The sequence below is a fragment of the Marmota flaviventris genome, chromosome 14 (assembly GCF_047511675.1).
Source record: "Marmota flaviventris isolate mMarFla1 chromosome 14, mMarFla1.hap1, whole genome shotgun sequence".
NCBI lineage: Eukaryota > Metazoa > Chordata > Mammalia > Rodentia > Sciuridae > Marmota > Marmota flaviventris.
In genome coordinates, this window is record NC_092511.1 from 84,452,426 (window position 1) to 84,473,276 (window position 20,851).

Consider the following 20,851-nt stretch of genomic DNA (forward strand, 5'->3'; position numbering starts at 1 on the left):
GGGCGGCGGGGGCGGGGGCGGCGCCTACAGGTCCGGCCGCCAAAGGCTAGGCGATTGTTGACAAACTCGCCTCCGAGCGCTGCTCGGGCGGCCGCGGCGGCAGCCCGGCAGCTCCGACACCCAGCCCCGCCCGACCCCGACACCGCGCGCGCCTCCGAAGTTCCGCTGCTCCGGGCAGCCGGGCACCTGGAGACAAAGCGAGATCTGCGCTCTCACGGGACCCGCTCGGCCGTCCTCATACCGCAGTTCCTGCCACCCGTTCTCGTTCTTGCCAATCAGGGCGAGAGCCCCACGGCCTCATCTGCCCGGGCTGCAGCACCCATCCAACTCCAGCAACTTCCTCACCTGTCTCCCTGTGCGCCGCGGATTTGCACCAAATCTGAACGACCACCATCCCAGGCCACGAGCGTGCACATCCACACCCCAATCCTCGGCGTCCGAAGAGCCCTCCACCAGCAACTCCAGAGCCCCAGGGTAAACAGGCCACCTAGGGCACGGCGCCGCCAGCCTGCACCGCCAATGGACTGGGGTGGCATAGGGCGCACGGGAGCCTCCAGGACAACCAAGCTCTATGGGCCGAGCAAGTTCTGCGGGCCGGGGCTCGTCCCCGCTGTGGCGCTGGCGGTCGACGGAGGCCCTAGGTCTCTTGCTGCCAGTGGATCGCGCGCTGGCACTGTCCGCAGGGTGCCCGCAGACCGAGCAGGGCCCCCAGGCACTTTAAACAGGGAAAAACTCTAGCTTGAATAAGTTTAAGGAAAATCCCGGGCTCATTATTTAAATTACCACTGCAGTTCCGCAAACTCTCCCCAAGAGTCCGTGCGCCCAAGAACCAGTACGCCAAACCCTCTGGAACAGAGTGGTCACTCACTACTCCAGGCCGCGGGAGCCAGCGGCGAGACTTCCCGGCATGGGTGCTCGGCCCGGTGCCGCGGAGCGGGTACTCCAGCTCCCCGGCCGGCGGCAAGAGCACGCTCTCTTCCAACCTGGCCTGCGACGCTGCACAACCCCCGCGCGCTGCATCCCGATCCGAATCCTACTTCAGCTAAGTGCCCGAAGCTTCAGCGCCGACGACCCTTCCCCAGAATGCCCCAGCCTGGGAAGGAACCCGACCCACACCAATCGCCGCCTCCCGCCAGGCGACAAGCGGAACGAATGGGAGCGTCTCTGCCCGCACGTGCGCGGAAAGCGGGCACTACAGGGAGCCATACGGGCTCCAACGCCTCTGTTTTCCATCCGTCCCCGGCCCGCTTCTTGAGACTCGTAGGTATTTACCTTGCGTTTCTCAGTCCGAGAATCAGAGTCAGACATTGGGGGGGACAAGAGCCAAGGAAGGGCGCCGAGGTGGTAGAGACGGGAAACGGCACGAACCTAGCTGCCCGAGGCGGTTCTGACCGCAATGGGGCAGGGCTCACAGGCTGGCTGCAGGAATCCCGCCGCGGCGGTGTTGGCGCGCGGACGCAGCCGCGATACTACCAGCTAGAGACCCAGCGGCTGCGCGGAGCGAAGTGAAACCTGCGCGGCCCTGCAGCCCTGCTCAGACTGGCGGCCCCACGCCCGCGCCAATCACCGCGGGCCCCGCCCCCGCTAGGTCCCGCCCCGGCGGGGGGCTGTCAAGTCCCGCCTCCGCAGCTCCCGGGCCGCTGGCGCGTGCAGGCCGGGGCAGGTAGAGGCGGGGGTGGCCGGGCCGGGTTCCCTGCCGCGCGCGCCGCTAGCCCTGGCGTGTTTACCAGAGTGACTCGGCCTGCTAACGCTGCATGCGCGCCCATCCCCCACTCCGAAGTCTACACTCCCCCCCACCCAGTGTCCGCTGTGGCTAGCGCGCAGAACAGAGGGGGCGCTCGGGGCACGGTCCGAGCCCAGCCTGGCTACAGCCGCCAGTGAAAGCCTCTGGAGGCGCCCCTGCCCCTTACTGTGCAGTTTCTCCACCGCTCCGGCCAGCTTGGTGACAGGATTGGTCCTTGAAAACTCGCGGATGCGAGGCTGGACGCTGGGTCTTTGAGCTCTTCCTTCTCCAAGAATCTGGGCCTTGGGGGGGGGGGGGCAAATCCACAAGATGTTCACCTCTCTCGCCCTGCCTTGCGCGGGACTCTTAGGGGACCTCCTGTCACCCCACAGACGCTACCCAGCGTTTGTGGGGCGCTCAATCTCCTAAAGAGACAGAGCCCATGGTGGGAAAGAGAGTTGAGAAAAGGGCAAGGAGCGATCCCAGGAGGAGCATTCTCCGCAGCCTGGGTGCGAGGGTACGCAGAGTAAATCAAATAGGGAAATGAAAAAACAAAACAAAAAAAAAACCTCAAATAATTTTAAGAAAATAAAAGGGCATAAAGAAGAGTCTCTGCCTCTAGACGAGAAAAGGTGGTGCTTGCGCTCTGTTGGGACCCCCGAAATTTGCTGGGGGAGAGACCTGCCAGAACCATTCCTCAGCGGGCTAAAGCTGGCTCAGGCGGAACAGCGAAGTTCTGGCCTCACTGACAGAGCCGCATAGGTGTCGCAATACCCCCGAACCTCCTCCTTTCGCGTCCCCATCCAACTCCTCCTCCTCGAAGTCCGTGGCCCCAACTCTTCCCTTTCCCAGGAGACCAAACTCCATCTCCTATTGCTCCTCTGGGTCTGCACCCCTGCCCACCCTCGCGGCTGGTGACCAGGGCCTTCCTGCCCGCTCCCCAACCCGAGGCTTCGAGGCAACCGCGACGGGGTAGTGGGAGGTCGGTCCGGAAATGGAACATTCTGCAGGCTGCTAGGTGGGGATTGAGAAAACTCCATGTAGGGACCTCTCCAATCCGCAACCCCGCGGACCGAGAGAAGGAGCCTCCTCCCGCTTAGAGGAGCAAGTGAGGAGGCCTTGTCTTGCCATCGGGCCATCTTGGTCCTTTTTATGTTCAGAAGCAGATCTAACGTCAGCGTGACACAGCACAGTCTCAGGTTAAAGTCTCCTTCTCTGGTGAGTCCTGGGCTAGGTGAAGGAAGCCACGGGTTCCCAGAGGGTCTGGAGGGCGCGCGCCAAGTCCCGCCCGGGGATTTCTCTACAAGAGGGAAATGGCAAGGGCGTGGACGCAGCGAGGTAGACTCCTAGGCCGAGGTCTGTGCTGACCCGGGCTAGGAATTCCCGCCCGCGGCTGTTGGTAGCTGCCGGAGCCGCCTGCGGCTCGGCCACTCCTTGTCCTACCCAGGGGGAGAGCAAAGGAACCAGCTCCTCTAGCCGAGAGCCCCAAACACGCCACACCCCGGCGTGCTCGGCGCTCCTGGCGGTGCCGGGCCACGTAGACCCGGCCGGAAAAGAACCTCGCAGCAAAAGAACCTTATGTAGCTCCACCATCCCTGTGTTGCCCGTTCGTATGACCCCGTGAACAACTGTAAAAAAACAAAAGATTTCTGGGAAAGCAACCGGCTAAGTACCCATACTTGGGGCGCAACAAGGAAGCCGGCCTGGAGGCGGAGGTTCCTGCTTTGCACGCGACCCAGACTGTGCTGGGCGGCTTGGATCAGGTCCCCCGCCTCAGGTGACCGCGAGCCTTTAGGGCCTTCTTGTGTTGGGTAGGGAGGTCCTCCCGGAACTGGGCTTGAGCCCAGAGAAGGGCGGCGTGGAAAGGGCGGGTGGGTATTAGATTACCGGTCCTGGACGTCGCTCTCGCTGCCACTGGCGGGGCAGTGTGCCTGTCGCTGTCATGAGAAGTGGAGGGAGAGACGAGAGAAGATGAGTTGGATTGAGAGAAAGAAGAATGAAGTCGTGCAACTGGGATTTGAGAAATGAGAAATCCACGGACCGCAGGCGCCGCCTGTGTGGTCTCCCAAGTTCCGAAACCAATTTATTGCGATGTATTCCCCAGACCCCCTCCCCCGACCTCACCAAGCCGCGGAGGCGCCTTCCCAGCACCCAGGTTCTTTATTAAACTTTGTGTCTGTGCTCTTCTAAAGAACAGAATACAGTTTCAAGTGGCAAAAATGTTTTCCGCGCGTTGTCTTGCGGTCCGGAAACCGCCCGCCTGGGAGGACCAGCCCAAGTTCTGACTTTGCTCAGAGCACAACTCCAGGCTCAGCTCCCCTCCCCCCGCCGGTGCGTTTCCTCACCGAGCCCCAAAGGTCTGATTCACTGGAAAAGCCTCAGTGGCTGGCTAAACCTTTGCCCGCGCCCGGAGTGGATGGGGCTTTTTTTTTTCTTTTTCTTGTTTCCTTTCGCCTGAGGGTATTTGATTTTTATGTTTTGATTTTTTTTTTTTTTCACCCAGAACCAGAGTTTTTCGAAATCACTGGGAATCTGACTCACCGCTGACAGCAGATCTTTGGCGGCACCCGTCTGTGGGGTGCGCTCGTGGGGGAGCCCACCCTGATTGTCTCGGGGGATCCGGCGCCAAAGCTAGACGAGGTCGCGGCCGGGCCAGGCGGGGTTACAGGAAAAAGACCAAGTGTTTTAGTTCCCTGGCGGCCGTCTAGGCTCGCTCTGCCCAACAGCCAACCGCGCGCCTCCGAAGCCTCGGCTGGACCTCTGCTCCGCCACCAAAATCCCCGCGGGCGGCGGCCGCGCACGTGCCAGCCCGGCCTCTGCCCCAGCTTCGGGCACCCATGAAGGGAGTTTGGGGGCAGCTGCGGACTGGCCGCTACACTTCCGTCCACGCGGGTTACAGCTTGGCTCCCAGCTTGGGCCGCTGGGACCGCTCCCCTTCCCCAGCCAGCGGCAGAATCCGCGCAGGGTAGAAGGCCCAGGCGGCGTGCGGGCTGGGGATCCCGGCGATTGGTGCGTGGAGGCTGGTGTGTGGAATGTTGAAGGCAGAAATCACCCTCAGGGCATCATCCTTCACCGAGTCACACAAATCCAGCAACTGCAAAACATGACACATAGGGGACAGGTCAGATGTTGACGCACTCACAACGACCTAGTGCCAGCAACTTTCCGCGCACCCCAAAGCACCCGCGCCCTCATCGACTATGGACACCAATTTCCCTTAAGAGTCTAGAGACCCAGGAGGGTACAAACAGTTGGTCGGAAAGAAAACCCTCGGAAGCCTTTTTTTTAGCGAAAAATCTTAACTTTCTGACACCTAGTCCGGCGGAAGCCTAGGGTTTTTCCGTAGGGGACGGGGACAGGTCTAACTCCGAATTAGCTGGGGAACAGCAGTCTCAGAACTGACGTCCTCCTCTCCTTCCTTCTTTTCTCTTTCCTTCTCTCCCCACCCTTCCCCTCCCTTTCCCTCCTCTCCACCTCTGGAGTGCCTGGGGTGCCACCATCTGGCGCGCAGAGGCAACTGAACAAGAAGAACCTCCAAACAGGTGAACCAGTACAGACTTGCCCCAATCTTCCCAGACTAGCGCCTCCAGACCCCGGCTGGACGGAGAGAGGCTTCCTGAAACTCAGCGCGATGTCGGACCAAAGCTAATTATTGGCATGTTTGCACCGTTCACCTTCCCAAACCGACCTGCAGTTACCCAAACACCAAGGAACCCCACGGACACCCTCGGTGTTTTTGACAGTCACTGGAGGCCTGGAGGAAACGTCCCTGGCAGAAGGGAGGAGGGAAAGATGCAGGCCAGTTATTTGGAGAAGCTGCCCTGGGTGGATTTTTATTTCATTTTCCATTCTTCAGGTGCCAGCATATTTTTTTTTTTCATTCCAGAAGGGGAGGGAGAAACAAGCCTCCATTTTTCAAGTTTCCAGCCAGTCCTAAATTTCTTTCATTCCCCAAATCTCAGTAAACTCCCCGGTATCCTGGCTTATTCTTTGGTTTAAAAAACATCACTTAACATGAGCTCCCCCTCCCCCTGCAAGTAGCAGTCATCTCTCAGCTAATGTTGTTAAGACCACAGTTTCTTTTTGTAGTTGTCCAAAATGCCATTTCAGGAGTTCAAAGAAAAAACAGAGCCCAGAAAATGGGGGTGGGGGACAGAGAGTCTGGGTGGGGTGGGGAAGAGCATGGGTGGTTAATGTCCAAATGTGCATCTTCCCTGCAAATGTGCTCTATGACATCAATAATTTCTAATGAAAACCTTCATTCTCCAACCTTGTGGTTAAGCATCATCAAATCAGTACTGAAAAGACTTTGATCATATTTGCAAGATGCGCTGAGATGAACTTTCCCTGACCAAGATTTCAAAGTTTGTAATTAATACTCTTGACAAATCCCTGACTGATCTGTCAACTCTCGGTGTCTCTAACCACACAGTTCAAAACCATGAGATGCTGTATGTAGCCCCCGAACTATCCACAAATTGCCACATAACTGTTCAAGATAATGATCCCTTTGGGTTAGCATGACGCAATTCCACCAGCTTTTGTCCTGTGTTCACCAATGGGAGACATTCAGTTTGACGAAAGGTTTTGTGGAAGAGAATACAGATTTGGTTTATCTACTGCTAAATACAGAATTAAGGGTCAGATGTAGAAATTATAGAAGGCAGATTTCTATTCAATATAAGAAAAACTTGTTAATTTTTTTAAAAAAAATGTATGTATGTATGTATGTATGTATGTATTTTTGTGGTGCTGACGATCAAACCCAGGGCCTCGCCCACACTAGGCAAGCACCCCCCACCCCGCCCCAATGAGTAGAGCCTAGGAAAACTTTTTAAAATAGAAAATTAAACAGGAACCCAATGGCTGGCAAAGAAAAGGGTTCCTTTACTCATAAGTGTTCAGAGGTGACCCTGCTAATGACATCCTAGGGAAGGACAGTGAACTGGTTGGAGAGACTAGATGTTGACTGTCAAGATTCCTTCTGAATTGAAAGTTCTGGGGGGTCTAAATTAATCCTCCTTCTCACTTTCTTCATGCTTCATGAACTTCAACAGGACCCTGGAAGCCATTCAAGATCAGATGTAAGGATCAGGCCTTGGGTGGTTGGTTGACTGGTTCCAGGTGTTCGCGCCCTCTGTCTCTGCCTGCCAGATGCGGATCATCACCATCATCATTTCATCCATAAAGTACGTAATGGAGTCATCTGTGTCAGGGGCCAAGCTGGGCCTGGAGGGCTTGGGGTCCACACTGCAGGCACAGTGTCTCCTGCATCATGAATCTTGTTGCAAAATTCTATAGACTTTAAAAAAATATGGTCACCTTAATGCAAAATACTCCTGAATAGCTAATATAGTATTGATTATTGCATTTACAGTATTTTTTTTTTTACTACCATGGAGTATTTTTATTTAGGCCTAAGCAATCTATGATTAAGTATAGTTTATTACCAAACATATCCTTTTATATTATAAACACAAAAATGGCACATATTGTAGGGGTCTCCCTGACCTGCCAATTTATGACCCTTTTATATTGGAGAAAGTATTCTAAATTTTACAAAGAAAATTCACCAGCTTTTGGGAAAACATACACACACACAAATGAAGAAGTGCTCTTTAAAAACCAACAAACAAAACACAAACAAGTTATCGTTTTTTTCAGAAAAATTTTCAAAGGGCAGAACCCAAAGGTGAGTATTGCCCCACAAATGATGAGATCGTGAGATCTATTGGGGTGGGCAGGGGAGAGCCAGCAAGTGGAATTTGAGAAGATCTACTTTGAAGAAGTGGAAGTTCTCAAGAGCCCTCCAGGGACTGGTGGAGAGCAGGTCAGTCAGTGGATCTGTGCAGGGAGGTGCTCATGTCAGTCTGGCCCCCCAGCTCTGCCTACCTGCTGTGTTTTCTTCCTTTGCCTCCTTGACTCTTCCAGTACTTTCCTTGTTCTGGTTGGGGGGTCGGGGGGAGGATGGCTAGGATGTCGATGGAGCTCTCCAGCCTCCTGAGCCCTCTACTGCCACTGCCTGGTCTTCCTCACAGCACGGAGGCTGGCCAACTGTGGGCCACACTTGCAGTGACTCCCAGCCATCACCCGAGTGCCTTCACTTGGTTCTCTATCTGGGTAAAGTTCCTCACCCCAACTTGAAACGCCTCAAGAGATGAATGCCCAACCAGGACCAGCCCCTGTCTTGCTTGGGCACTGTGCTAGACACTTTTTCTCCATCTCTTGTATCTGAGAGGACTTGACTTGCTTTGCCAATAGAATATGGAGAGAATTCTGGAACTTAGGCCTAAGAAGCTTTGCAATCCCTGCAACCCAGGGGCCACTTCCTCTGCCAAAGCCCAGTCTAGGCTGCTGGATTATAAAAGGCCAAATGGACAGGGGCCAATGTACCTTGGCCAAAAGCCAGCACTCACTGCCTGAGGAGTCGGAGGCCATCTTGCACACCCCAGACCGCTGAACCCAGTTGACTGTAGCCCCAGGAGTGATCTGAGGTTAGACTAGCCAAAGAACTGCCCAGGTTGCCAACCCACAGAACTGGTATCAATCACTATTGCTGGTTAGCACACACAAATGGAAACTTTCAACCTTACTAATGGAAACAACAAAAAAACCTGCTATAAAGTTATCAGTTGTACCTCATCTTCAAAAGGAATTTCGATGCAGCCCACTCCTGCTTTCTAAGAGATTATTAAATGTTGGTGGGCGGTGCATATAATTTCCCATCCATTCTTTCTGAGTTGACTGTGTTGTCTACCCAGTCCCAGTCAGCATTCCATAGACTATTATGCCAGTCTTTGGGGAAGAATCGATCTCTGCTGTCCAGGGTTGTGCTTCTCACGATATCCCCGATGGCCAGGCATGGAAAGGCAACAGGTACAGAAGGGAGCTACTTGGCTGCCTGGCCTTGGAGGCTGCCTGCATCTCTCTCTAACAGTGCCATGAAGTCAATGTTTGTCTCTTTCCAGACCGAGGTTTTCTGCTCTGCTCTACATTGACTGACTGGAATTTAATGTGCATCTACTGTGGGCCAGATTCCAGAAGAGGTCTTCACCTCCATGGACTCCTTCAGTGCTCCTCACAACTCTCCTGGGGACCCCTCCACTTTACAAGTGAGGAAACCAAGCCTTAAAAATATTCAGCATGTTGGTGCAAGTCACCACCCTGGTGAGGGTGCCAGTGGGTTTAACCCAGGAACTTCTTTCTACAGCCCTGTCCACCCTGTCTGCTCCGTCTTCCTCCAAGCACTCGCTGTTTCCAGTCTTGGAGGCTGTGGGTGTCGCACTGAGGATCACCTCCTGCGTCATAGTCAGTGTGTAACTCTTGATACTCCACCTAAGATGTTCTGTATGCCCAGCGAGAGCACACGGGCCTGCCCAGCCACACTGGCTCAGATGTCCCCAAAATACCATGGCTGTAATGGAGCCCAGTGATGATCTGGCTTCAGAACCAGCTGCCATGATGCAAACGGGTGTCCAGAACACACTGGATTCTCTTCCTGTGGAGGGAGAGACACTTTCTCTGCAGATTTTTCTTTGGGAAGCTGGGAGAACTCCTCTGCACTGGTCATTGTCCCCTCCCTGGTCCTCCAGCTCACCAACTTAAGCCAAAACACAAACACAATTCAAATCCCTTCCAAGGAGCAACATGTGGACCGCCAAATCATGGCCCGGCCGGTGAACACTGCCAAGTCAAATAAGTTGCCTGCAGCTAGTAAAGACTTCTAGCAAAGACTTCCAAACTCAGGAATGCACAGAAGCTTTGGCCTGACTTATCCCCACCCATTCGCTTCTCCTGAAGGACTGCCTATGCTTTATAAAGACAATTGTTGGTGGTAGGTGATGGTGGCTAATGTGCCACCTGAGCCCCTATTGCCTGACCAGTGATCAACCCTTCCTGTGGCACAGTCTCACACGGTGCTGTGATTCTGTCTCTCTCAGTTCACTGCCCCAGAGTGCTCCTCAAGGCAGGGTTGGGCCGTAGCTTGCTGGGCCTCCCAGTCCCAGGAACAGGTACATTTTCCTGGTTTCCTTGACAGCCAAGTTTTGATAGCATGAAACAAAACTCTGTGGTTCAAACAATAACCAGGACTCCTAATTGATATTTCTTGGGTATCAACTTAAATCATATCTTATGTTGATTAGCTCTTTACCTAATAAAAATATTTAGCATAGTCTGATACAACAGAACAGAGAAACTGCCTTCTTAACCAAAAAGCCACACTTTCACTTAGCCTAACTAGAGAGTTTTGAGGAGAGACATAATTTACCTTCAAAATGTTCTTCCTACTGCAATGTAATTAAATGAATTAATCAAGTAATTTGATACCAGGGACTGACCCCATGGGTGCTTAACTACTGAGCCACATCCCCAGCCCTTTTTTATTTTGAGACAGGGCTTCCTTAACTTGTTTAGGGCCTTTCTAAGTTGCTGAGGCTGGCCTCCAACTTGAGATCCTCCTGCCTGAGCCCCCCAGAGTCACTGGGAGTACAGGCATGTGCCACCACACCCAGCTTGCAACTTATTTTTTGACTAAAGAGTACACAATTCAACTATTTACTAAGTATTACTGAAATGCCCATTTCTCTGAAGGAAAGCAGCTCTGTTCCTTGACATTACCACTCCTCATGACTTCTTTCTCTCTAAGATGTAAGGATGAAGAGAATCTGGCAGAGAGTGAGCATTTGTAAACATTGTTGCTATTTTCCTCCTTCCTTTCTTTGGCTGTGCTAGAGATTGACCCAAGGCCTCACACACCCTAGGCAAGCCCTGTCCCATGAGCTACATCCCTAGCACGATTGTTATTATTATCCCATGTTCTCTAGTTAGTAATAAACGCAATTTCTTTACAACTCCGGCATTTCCTTTACAAAGTCTGCTTAATCATCATTACCTAAGATTAGAGTACTGACACGAGGCACCAGCTTTAACCACTTAATAAGAACTTCTGACATTTATTCATACTAGAACTGATTCATAAGAGGAGAAGTTTAGAAAGAAGACAACTGCACGCTGCCTTCCCTTTAGAATACAGGAAACCATATGAAAGTTTTTGGCAATGGAATTAAAGTAACCACAACGCAGCTCTTGGTAGCACTTTCTACCCGTGAAGGCAGTGACATGAAGTGAGAAAGAATATTCAATTAGGTGGTTATCAAAGAGGTGCCATATTAGCTTCAGACATTTTCCTACAAAAGAAGAGGACGTTTTAATCAACTGATAGTTTAGCCTGATTAGGACACACCCAAGAAGAGTGACTTTTCAGTCAAACATTTCAAGAGGCAGAAGCCCTGCAAACTAGCTGGACGTGGGGGCAGATTCCTGGAATCCCAGCAGCTCAGGAGGCTGAGGCAGGAGGATCACAAGTTCAAAGCCAGCCTCAGCAACTTAGCAAGGTCCTAAGCAACTTAGTGAGACCCTGTCTCTAAATAAAACAAATTTAAAAAGGGCAGAGGATGTGGCTGTTCAATCCTTGGTACCCTCTTCTCCCCAGAAAGCCCCCCAAATTGCCAGAACTCAATACAGACATGCTTTGGTACAGCAGGGGATAAATTCCATAGGACCCCCACAACCTGCTGCAGATATCACAATCTGCCAATGCTTAAATCACTCATCTAGGATGGGGTAGTATTTCATTCACACACATCCTCTCCAATGCTTTAAATCATCTTTGGATTACCTTACACAATATAAATGTAAATAGTTGTTATAGAGTATCATTTAGGGGATTGTGATAGGAAAAACCAATTCTGGATATGCTTAACACAGCCACAACTTTTTAAAGAATGTTTTCAACTGTGGTTGGTTGAATCTGTGGATGCAGAACTGTTATGGTTTGGATGTGAGGTAGCCCCTGAAGTCATGTGTGAGACAGTGCAGGAAAATTTAGAGGTGAAATGACTGAGTTATGGGAGCCCTGTTCTAATCAGCACGTTAACCCCTGATGGCATCAACCGGGTAGACTGTAGTGGGTGGGGTGTGGCTGGAGGAGTGGGTCACTGGGGGCATGCATTTGGGGTTTATATTTTATCCCTGGCGATTGGAACTCTCTCTGCTTCCTATGATTGCCATGTCCTGAGCTGCTCTCCTCATTCGCCATGATGTTCTGCCTCCCCTCAGGCCAAGAGCAATGGAGTCTAAGGACTGAGAACTCTGAAACCACGAGCACCAAATAAACTTATTATCCTTTAAAATTGTTGCCAGGACTTTTGGTCACAATGGCAAAAAAGCAGACTAAAACAAAAGCCCACAAATATGAAGGGCTGACTGTGCAGTAAGAGTCCAAAGGTATTATGAAAAAAGTCTGTGTCCTGGAGTTTTTATTTCATGCACCAAAATGATTTCAAAAACAGTTTGGGAAGGCTCCCACTTTTAGTTAGGATACAGAAGGAGTTGAGAGAACTTTGCTGCCATGGTACTGGGGCTACTGAAAAGTACAGTACCTAAGAAAGGACTACAGAAGTCATTCCAGGGAGAAATGAGGTCTTTATAAGTAAGCAGAGAGCCATGCAAGCTTCCCAACATAAGGGTAGGTGCCCATTTTGGGTGCAGGTAGACAGAGGTGTGTGCATATTGAATAGAGGAGAGAATCTGAAGGGTGAGAAAAGTGGCCAGAAGGAGTGGAATTGGGAAGAACTGAAGCACAACACAGACCTGGCCTGGACATTTTGAATGCCTAATACAGGATTTTTGCTGCACAAGCAACATCTTATGGAGGCTGGAGAGCAGAGGAAACTGCGCAGTCCTGTGCAGCCTTGGTGCCTGGGTTGAGGACTGTGCTGGAATTGAACTCAGAGGTGAGTCCACAGTGCCTGAGACTGCAGTCCAGCCTCCGTCCAGCTCAGCTGCAGACAGGGCCCCAGGCAGCATGGGCTGGGGTACAGCATGGGCTGAGCACAGTGAATGTACTGATTAAAGCAGCCCCTGGGGCAGGGGGACTCTGAATGATCAGCCCTCACCCTAACAGCCACACCAAAGAAACAGCAATAAAGGAAAGAATTAAAACCTGTTGTATGAAATGTCTGGAGTACAAAAATAGAAAACAAAGAAGCATAAAAATGTGCTACATCCCAAAGAGAAAGCACAATCAGTAAAAGCAGACTATGAGATGATCAGTTATTGAAATTAGCTAATGAGGATTTTTAAATAACTATTATAAATGTGTTCAAGAATTTACAAGGAAAAGTGGGTATCATGTATTACAAAGGAATATTTTATAAGAGAAATGTAACTACAGAAAAAGAATGGAAGGAAAATTCTAGAACTGAAAAATGAAATATTTGAGATTAAAAATTCACTTGTGGGTTTAAGAGCAGAATGAACACTGAAGACCAAAGGTCAGTAATCTTGAAAATGACCCAGAAGCAGAAATTATTTCAAGTGGGGCTTGAAATGAACAGAACCTCAGTGCCCTGTGCTTTATACTAGACACACGTGTGCTCTTATAACCCTAGATGTCAGAGAGAATGAGATCCACAATACTTAGATATGTAATGGTTGAATGTTTCTGACTTTTGAAAAATATTATTTATTTTTACAGCTTTAATTAATTAATTAATTAATATTTACGTGGTGCTAAGAATCAAACCCAGTGCTTCATACATGCTAGGCAAGCATTCTACCACTCAGCTACAACCGCAATCCCTCTCATTTTGATATGATAAAATATCTTCCACATATTTAAGAAGTTTAGTGAATACCAAGAAGTACCGCACTTATGCATGTAATAATAAAATTTCTTAAAACCAAAATTATGAAAATTACAATATTAGTGAGAGAAAAGTCAATCTAATGCTTGGGAAAATGGTAAGAATGACAGCTGAATCCTCATCACCACAAAGCAAGACAGCTGACAATGGATTCAGTGCAAACACAATCAAAAACATAAATACCTCCTTTTCCCCAGGAAAGGCACAAGCTAGTTCCAACACACAGAACACAAGATAGTCGAAATCATTCTGAAAAGGAATAAACTATCTCGGGAACTTGTATTATCTGGTATAAGATCAATTACAACAATCAAGGCACAACTAGCAAAAGAATAGACAAATAAATCAATGGAATTGATAGAAAGCCCCCAAAACAGATGATGACCATCTGATTCTCCATAAAGAGGTCAGACATTTCAACAGAGGAAGGAAAGCCTTTCAACAAATGGTGCCTAAACCCTTGGATAACATGAAAAATCAACTCCAACCCCTACCTTAGACTGTACTCAGAAATAAATTTAAGATTCAAAGTAGACTAAATGTAGAAGCAAGAAATGTAAAAAAGCTTCTAGGAGAGAGCAAAGCAGACTCCCTTCACAACCTCGTGTTAGGAAGAGATTTCTTAAAAGGCACAAGTGCGCTAACAAAGTTCATACATTGACAACTTCATACATCGTACTTAAACACATCTGTTTGTCAAAAGACACTGTTAGAAAAATTAATAGGCAGGCCACAGACTGGGAAAAATATGAGTAGCATATCCAGGATGTATATATAGCACACTCTTACAACTTAGCATTCTCTCTCTCTCTCTCTCTCTCTCTCTCTCTCTCTCTCACACACACACACACACACACACACACACACACACACACACACGGGTAGGGGTCATAAATAGGCAGAATATTTAACCAGATACTTTACAAAAGGAGACATATGACCAGCAAGCATTTGAAAGGATGCCCAGCGGCATTAGAGATCAGAGAAATGAAAATCCACACTCAGTGAGATAGACTGCACCTCTGGAGAGTAACTGATGCTAGAAGGCTGGCGACAGTGGAGAGGCTGAGGAGCCAGGGGACTCCCTCACCTATTGCTAGTGGAAGTATAAAGTGGGACAACCGCATTTGCAAAAGTGCTTATGGCAGTTTCTTAGTTCAACAAATACCTCCATACGATCCATTAATCGTGTTTACCAACAGAAATGTCCAAAAAAATGGATACAGAAATTTTCCTGAAAATCTATACACAAAACCATCAGTCTGTGAACACCCTATATGGTCATTAGCAGGAGAAGACGTGATTTTTCTCAGCACAAATTATTAATGCAAGGAGAAAAGTAAGCCTTGAGTCTTTGTTGTTGTTGTTGTTTTCTTTCACCAGTGAATGTTGATAAGACACTGTATTTTAATACCTGATGCACTTGAAGTCAACAAGCCAGTTCCTGGGGACAATGACATACCAGTAGCCCAGAAAATTGAGCATTTGCAAGAGGGAAAGGGTAGGGAGAAGCCAGAAAGGTCTATACCATGGAATACTGCTTAGCAGTACAAACAAACAGACCACTTTTGCACCCAACCATATAGATGAATCCCCAGAAAATTATGCTGAATGGAAAAGCCAGTTCCAAATTTTGCATATTATGTGATTCCATTTATACCACATTACTATTTTTGATGCAGTACAGGGAATCGAACCCAGGGCACTCCACCACCAAGCTGCACCCCCAGCCCTTTATTTATTGTTTTATTTTGAGGCTGGCTTCCAACTTGCAATCCCCTGCCTCAGCCTTCCTGGTCACCGGGGTTATGGGTGTGCACCACCGCACCCAGGTATACAACATTTTTTAAATGACAAAATTATAGAAATGGAGAAGAGGTTAGTGCATGTGGCCTGGAATTGAAGAAGGAGAGAAATGAAAAGACGGTGTGGCTATAAAGGAGCCACAGAGATGATGATGGGTGATGCAGAAGTGGTGTACCCTGACCGTGTCAATGTTACTGTATCAAAGTCCGGGGTGTGATATTGTTCTATAGTTTCTCATAATGTAACCAAGAAGGGAAATCAGGCAAAGAGACCTGAAAACCTCTCTGTATTCTTCTTAAACTGCATGTGTGAATCTGTGATTCTCTCAAAATAAGAAGTTCATTTCAAAAATAAAAGCCACAAATTAGTCACAGGATAAATTTTAAGTTGGCTTTAACAAAAGGGCTTCCTTCAGCCACCAGATGACTGTTTCCTTTTTCTTTTTATGCTTTTTAGTTGAAGCATAATGTTCATGCAGACATGTAAGTTCAGGGGCTTGCTAAATCATCACAAAATGAACACGCCCATTCATCATGCAGATTAAGAAACAAATTGAGCACCTGCCTCCCTGCGAGAAGCCACATGGTTGTGCTGGACAAGTCACCCACACCGGCTCAGCAGCGGCCAAGTAGGCTATCCGAACCCATGCCTGGGGGTTCAAGCTGGACTCTGACGTGGGTGACCAGCATAATGCAAAAGGCTTTCTGTTTTCCACAGATGTGGGTTCAGACAAGTAAGTCCTGTGTCTTTTCTGTGCCTTAAAATGGAGTCACCTTTCCATATTGTCTTGGTGTCGTCACTAGGTGCTAAGTACTCAGAGGTCCCCAGAGGAAGGAGACACAGAAGTGTCTCATTGCCCAAATCCAGAACAAAAGTGAAAAACAGAAGAGTGAAAAGCAACTACAAACACATTTTATTTTATAAAATATACTAATTTCAAGCTAGAATATGAACTTACACCAAAACGCCTAGGCTGGGGATCATTTCTGTTTCAAGGTCAGTGACTTATTTAAATTCTTGGGATCCTGGTCTAATCCACCCCGTCCTTCACCGTGACTGGCTGGACTCAGCTGAATTCTGCGTCCTGAAGGTCCCTGTCATGTAACAAAGCTCTTCTTAGGTACAAATCTCACTGTGAGAAATTCTGACTGTGACACTTGGGTCACAGGCCTCAGCCCAGAGACTGCCTCAGCATCTCCCCAAGGAGCCCGAGCTGATGCCAGAGGAGAGTGAGTTCAGCCCTCTCCAGTGACGGCCACAAGTCACCCTTGAGTGAAGGAAATGGAATGACCCCTCTTCACTTCAGAGACAGAAAGCTCTACTGTGGGACAGGAGGGCTCCCCAGGTGGCTGCCATGTGGAAACTGCAGGGGTGGGTGACCTCACTGCCCCTTTTACTGGCCAAATGGAAGAAACCAAATCTGACTTTTCCCCCTTAACCTTGTGGCATGGCTTGCATTATCAGTTCAACTAAGCATTTTATGTCACCGAGGGGCACACAGGGGTCAGGAGTCAAGGGGAGGGGAGAGAAGAGGGGCCCCCTTTGCTTAGCACACTCATTCCCCAGCTCTGTTTTAAGGTTTTTGTTTTGGGAAGAGAAGACACAAATTCCCATCAGTGCCTGCTGTCCCCTAGAGGTGCACCAGCAATCCTACAGAAGCGACAGCAAGTTAAAGCCAGTTCAGATGGGCTTCACTTTTCACTAATTCCTTACAAAGAAAAGCAAAAGCCTTGGGCAGTAGGGAGGCTGAGGGACAGAGAAACCCGTCCCCCTTTCCTGCCCCTGTGAACGTTTTCAACACGCTCTGCCTGAAACCTCAGTCAGTGCTGCTTGGATTCTGACATCCCAACATCTGTGAAGCTGCCTCCATCCAGGTGGTTTGAGGAAAGGGAAATGAAGGCTGGGAATTGTTAAAAAGAGACGTTCAGCACAGCGTGGAAGACAGCCGCAGTGCGACTGTAGGAGGGAGAGCGCATGCACCTTTCCAAACCCCGGGTCCAGATGTGGACTACAATCTGTGAAGCTGAGGTTTAAGGAGGCTGATACTCCAGTACCGTCTTTCCAGTATAGAACTCTTCCCTAAATTATTTTTCCTATATTGTTTCTTCCACTGTAAATATGTTGCCACTAAATAATGATTGCATTTATGTTCTATGTTTGGTTCAAATGAATAATTTGAGTGAATAAGCATAATGCTGTAACATAAGTGAACAATAATAAATAATGTAAATAAATGTAATAAATGAGCATAATCCGTCTTATAAACTAAGGGAGCCCAGCAGCATTCTGGTTTGGGGGCTGCTACCTGCACACCTTGGCACATTCTTACTTCAAGCTACCTGTCCTAAGAAAACAATAAGCCAATGGCCACATCTACGCAGAACTACCTGAAGGACCCATCCATCAATGGGCTGGCATGATTTTTCCTACTCAATGATCCAGCCATTAGATGGACAGAACTAAAACCAAAACTCAATTCCCAATGGTCATTTTAGATTTGAGCAGACGCAGCTGAGGAGCCCAGGTTGCAGGCTGTCAGGAGACTCTTCCCGGCTCCTGCTGCCGCTGGGATCCTCAGCAGCCTGCCCACGCAGGAGAAGACGAGTGGTCCCTCTCAGTGGGTCAGACCAAGGCTTCTGGGTCTCCACCTGTACCCACCTACCCAGCAAGGGTGCCAAACAGGATGTGGGCTTGTGTTGGTGAACAGGGCTTCACCTTGCACATCGAGGGGCACATCAGAATGAAAATGTAAGGGGCAAGGGAGAAAGACTCCGCCAACAAGGACGCTGTGTCGAGGCAGTGACGGGTCATGATTCAAACAGGACAGGAAGGCAACAACATTCGGATGAAGAGGTCAGAGTTGTTGGCACAATGTAAGCAAATATGGAGGAGAGTCGAGATCTCCTGGACACAGGCAAGATTGGTATGTATTTTGTCTTTTCATGGATGGATTTGCTGCTCTTGTAGGCCATTTCCCATGGCCCCCAGGGGCAGGAGGGGGTCTGCTCCCAGCTGTGCCCATCCTCCTTGTGCCCTGCCACCCTCACCAGCAGGCCCTCCACACCTGCAGTCCACATACAGTGCCATTGTTGAGTTCAGGGCAAGAAACAGAACCTGATTCAACGTTTAGCTAGGTGTTCTTTCCACCACACTGAGTAGGGTCCTCTTTTGATTTGCAACCCACAACCAGGCTGTGGTTCCTTCAATACTCATAGACTGAAAAGCTTCCTCCTGCGTCTGTTTCTTGGTGTGAGCTGACCACATGGCCACATGTACTTACTTCTTCTCCTTATGTCATTGAGAGCCACATTCCAGGGCTGATGGGCATGGACAGGGCAGGGCAGCCGTGCCCAAGGGGACTTTAAGGGAAGGTATAACATGGAGACTCCAATTATTCATTTGCATTAAAATATGCCAATTTAAAAGACTGAGATTTTTCCCCCCAAGCAAAATCAAGTTGGTTTTAGTGGAGATGAGCCACTGTGAACTGTTGGGTTATTTTCTTCCTGAACATGAGCCTCAGCTGAGTGTTAGTCTATAAGGCTGAGAATTATCTGAAGCAAAATGAATATAAATGTCTAGGTTAATGATGACTGAAACAGAATAATGTGGGGACCTTGAACTTTCCAAGAACATAGAACACAATTATTCTATTCATACCCCTGCAAAAATGCAGAATGGACAAGACTTGGGTACTTACTACTTGGGAGTGGTGTTGTGACGCACCCAGGCTCCGCCCCTGGACCACTATGAACCTGGGATGAGGGCACCGTGGCAAGTAGTTGCTCCTACTCCTCAGCTCTGGGGACATGGGAGCAGCTGGGGACACTGGAGTCCAAAACCCACCTGGGAAGCCTCAGCTTTGAGGCTCACTAATTAAGAAGTGAGTTGACCTCGGATTCCCAGAAACTGAAGTGCAGTAAGAGCTGATCCCATGGAAGGGTGAAAGTGGACCTGCGCTATGAACACTGATGTTCCAGACAGAATAAAGGCAGGTATGTGGAGGCTGGGGGCCAGGGCTTGAATAAAACAAATCCAACTCCAACCCCTTGTCTTCTGGGCACTGTGCTACTTTCTGAACTTGTGGATGGATTTTGCCTTCTTTGGGACACCAGATGGGCCTTCAGGAAAACATCTGAACTCCTCAGGAGAGTCAGTGCTCTATAGGGCTCCAGGTAACAAAAGGATGAAAAATGGATGAGGCCAAGAGTAGGAGTTCAGGTGTTAGGCTCACCTGGGGCTGCGGACAGTCATTTAACTTGTTTCTTTTTTTTGTTTTGTTTTTGTTGTTGTTTTGTTTTATACAAGGGATTAAACCCAGGAGTGCTCAACCACTGAGCCACATCCCCAGCTCCCCCTCTTTAAAAAATTTTAAATTTTGAGACAGTCTCACTACGTTGCTAAGGGCCTCATTAAGTTGCTGAAGCTGGCTTTGAACTCGTGATCTTCCTGCCTCAGCCTCCTGAGCTGCTGCGATTCCAGGCATGTGAACCATGCCCTACTTGGTGCATTTCTATAAACTAAACTATAGACTTACTCAGATTTCACCAATTTTTCTGCCAAAACCCATTTCCTGTGCCAGGAGTCCATCCAGGGTATCATGTTGCAGTCAATCTCATTTTCCCAAATGAGAAAACTGAATTTTTCCTGAAGGCCTTTGCCATTTCTAGCATTCTTAACACTCATTTTGACAGCCTGATGGTGGTTGAGGAGGAGATAGGAGAGGATGACAGTAAAAACCCTCCTTGGTCCCTTCCAATCCACGATGGTTTCAGAGTCTTTCATGTATTGCTGGTTTTGCAGGTGCCGATCAGGTACTGTGTGGACCATCTTCCAGTCTGGCTCTGTCTGCTGTGTTCTGATGGTGACTGGACTTGGGTTATAAGCATGGGGAAGAGGGAAGTGCCCTTCTCACCATGTGACATTGGGGGGGCCCAAGCTGTGAACGTTTCCTACAACTGGTGACACCAACCTTGCTCCTTTGGTTGAGGTAGGATCTGCAGGGTTTCCCCTCCAGAAAGTAACCATTTCCCTATTCCCATGCTCTCTTCTTTAAAATACAAGCAACCCATCAGGTTCAACCCACACTCAAGGAGGCAGGAGGCAAGTCTCATTTCCTGAGGGCAGAAGTACCCACACAGATCATTTGGAATTCTTCTGTAAGGAGTGCTTGTCTTTTCCCTCCAATTTTTTTCACTTGTTTACTTATTTTTTTTTCTGTATCATTGTGGACTTGTGTTTAATTATTTTATACTTTGAGTTATAACCTTATACTACATGGTTTATTTAATTATCAGATTGTTCTAGCTTCTCTCAGTTGGCTTCTTCTTGCATCTCTTGAATGTACTCCATTATTACAGGTTTGGGGTTTTGTTTTTGTTCTAGTACTTTCTTATTTTCTGGCAGGAGACAACCCTGTATATTCACTTCCTCAGCCTTAGAATTAGTCATTTTCCAAGAACTCTGGTTCCTTATATTAGCAAATCATATTAGAAACCAAGAACTGGTATGCTAGTTGGCTTTTTGTTGCAGCGACAAATACCTGAGTAAACACTCCTTGCAGGAAGAAAGATTGGTTTTGGCTTCAGAGGTTTCAGTCCATGTTGGCCTGCTC

At 48.8% G+C, this 20,851-nt stretch overlaps 2 protein-coding genes across 8 annotated transcripts in view; both read right to left on the bottom strand.

Moving 5' to 3' along the window:
• Bcl2l11 (BCL2 like 11) overlaps nucleotides 1-1,540 on the bottom strand; it is a 35,565-nt gene extending 34,025 nt beyond the window's left edge. For all 3 annotated transcript variants that reach the window (XM_027952099.3, XM_071601829.1, XM_027952098.3), the window contains exon 1: nucleotides 1,273-1,540. The gene's annotated coding sequence lies outside the window, so the exon portion shown is untranslated. The remainder of the gene's footprint in view (nucleotides 1-1,272) is intronic.
• Nucleotides 1,541-3,793: 2,253 nt separating this feature from the next.
• Acoxl (acyl-CoA oxidase like) overlaps nucleotides 3,794-20,851 on the bottom strand; it is a 326,857-nt gene continuing 309,799 nt past the window's right edge. For 4 of the 5 annotated variants that reach the window (XM_071601826.1, XM_071601823.1, XM_027952093.3 and 1 more), the window contains one exon: nucleotides 3,794-4,817. In XM_071601826.1, the coding sequence (XP_071457927.1) occupies nucleotides 4,617-4,817 (201 nt within the window). In that variant the 3' untranslated portion in view covers nucleotides 3,794-4,616. Of the gene's footprint in view, nucleotides 4,818-6,896; nucleotides 7,026-20,851 lie in introns of those variants that run through there. The other variant, XM_071601825.1, reaches the window with a different exon arrangement.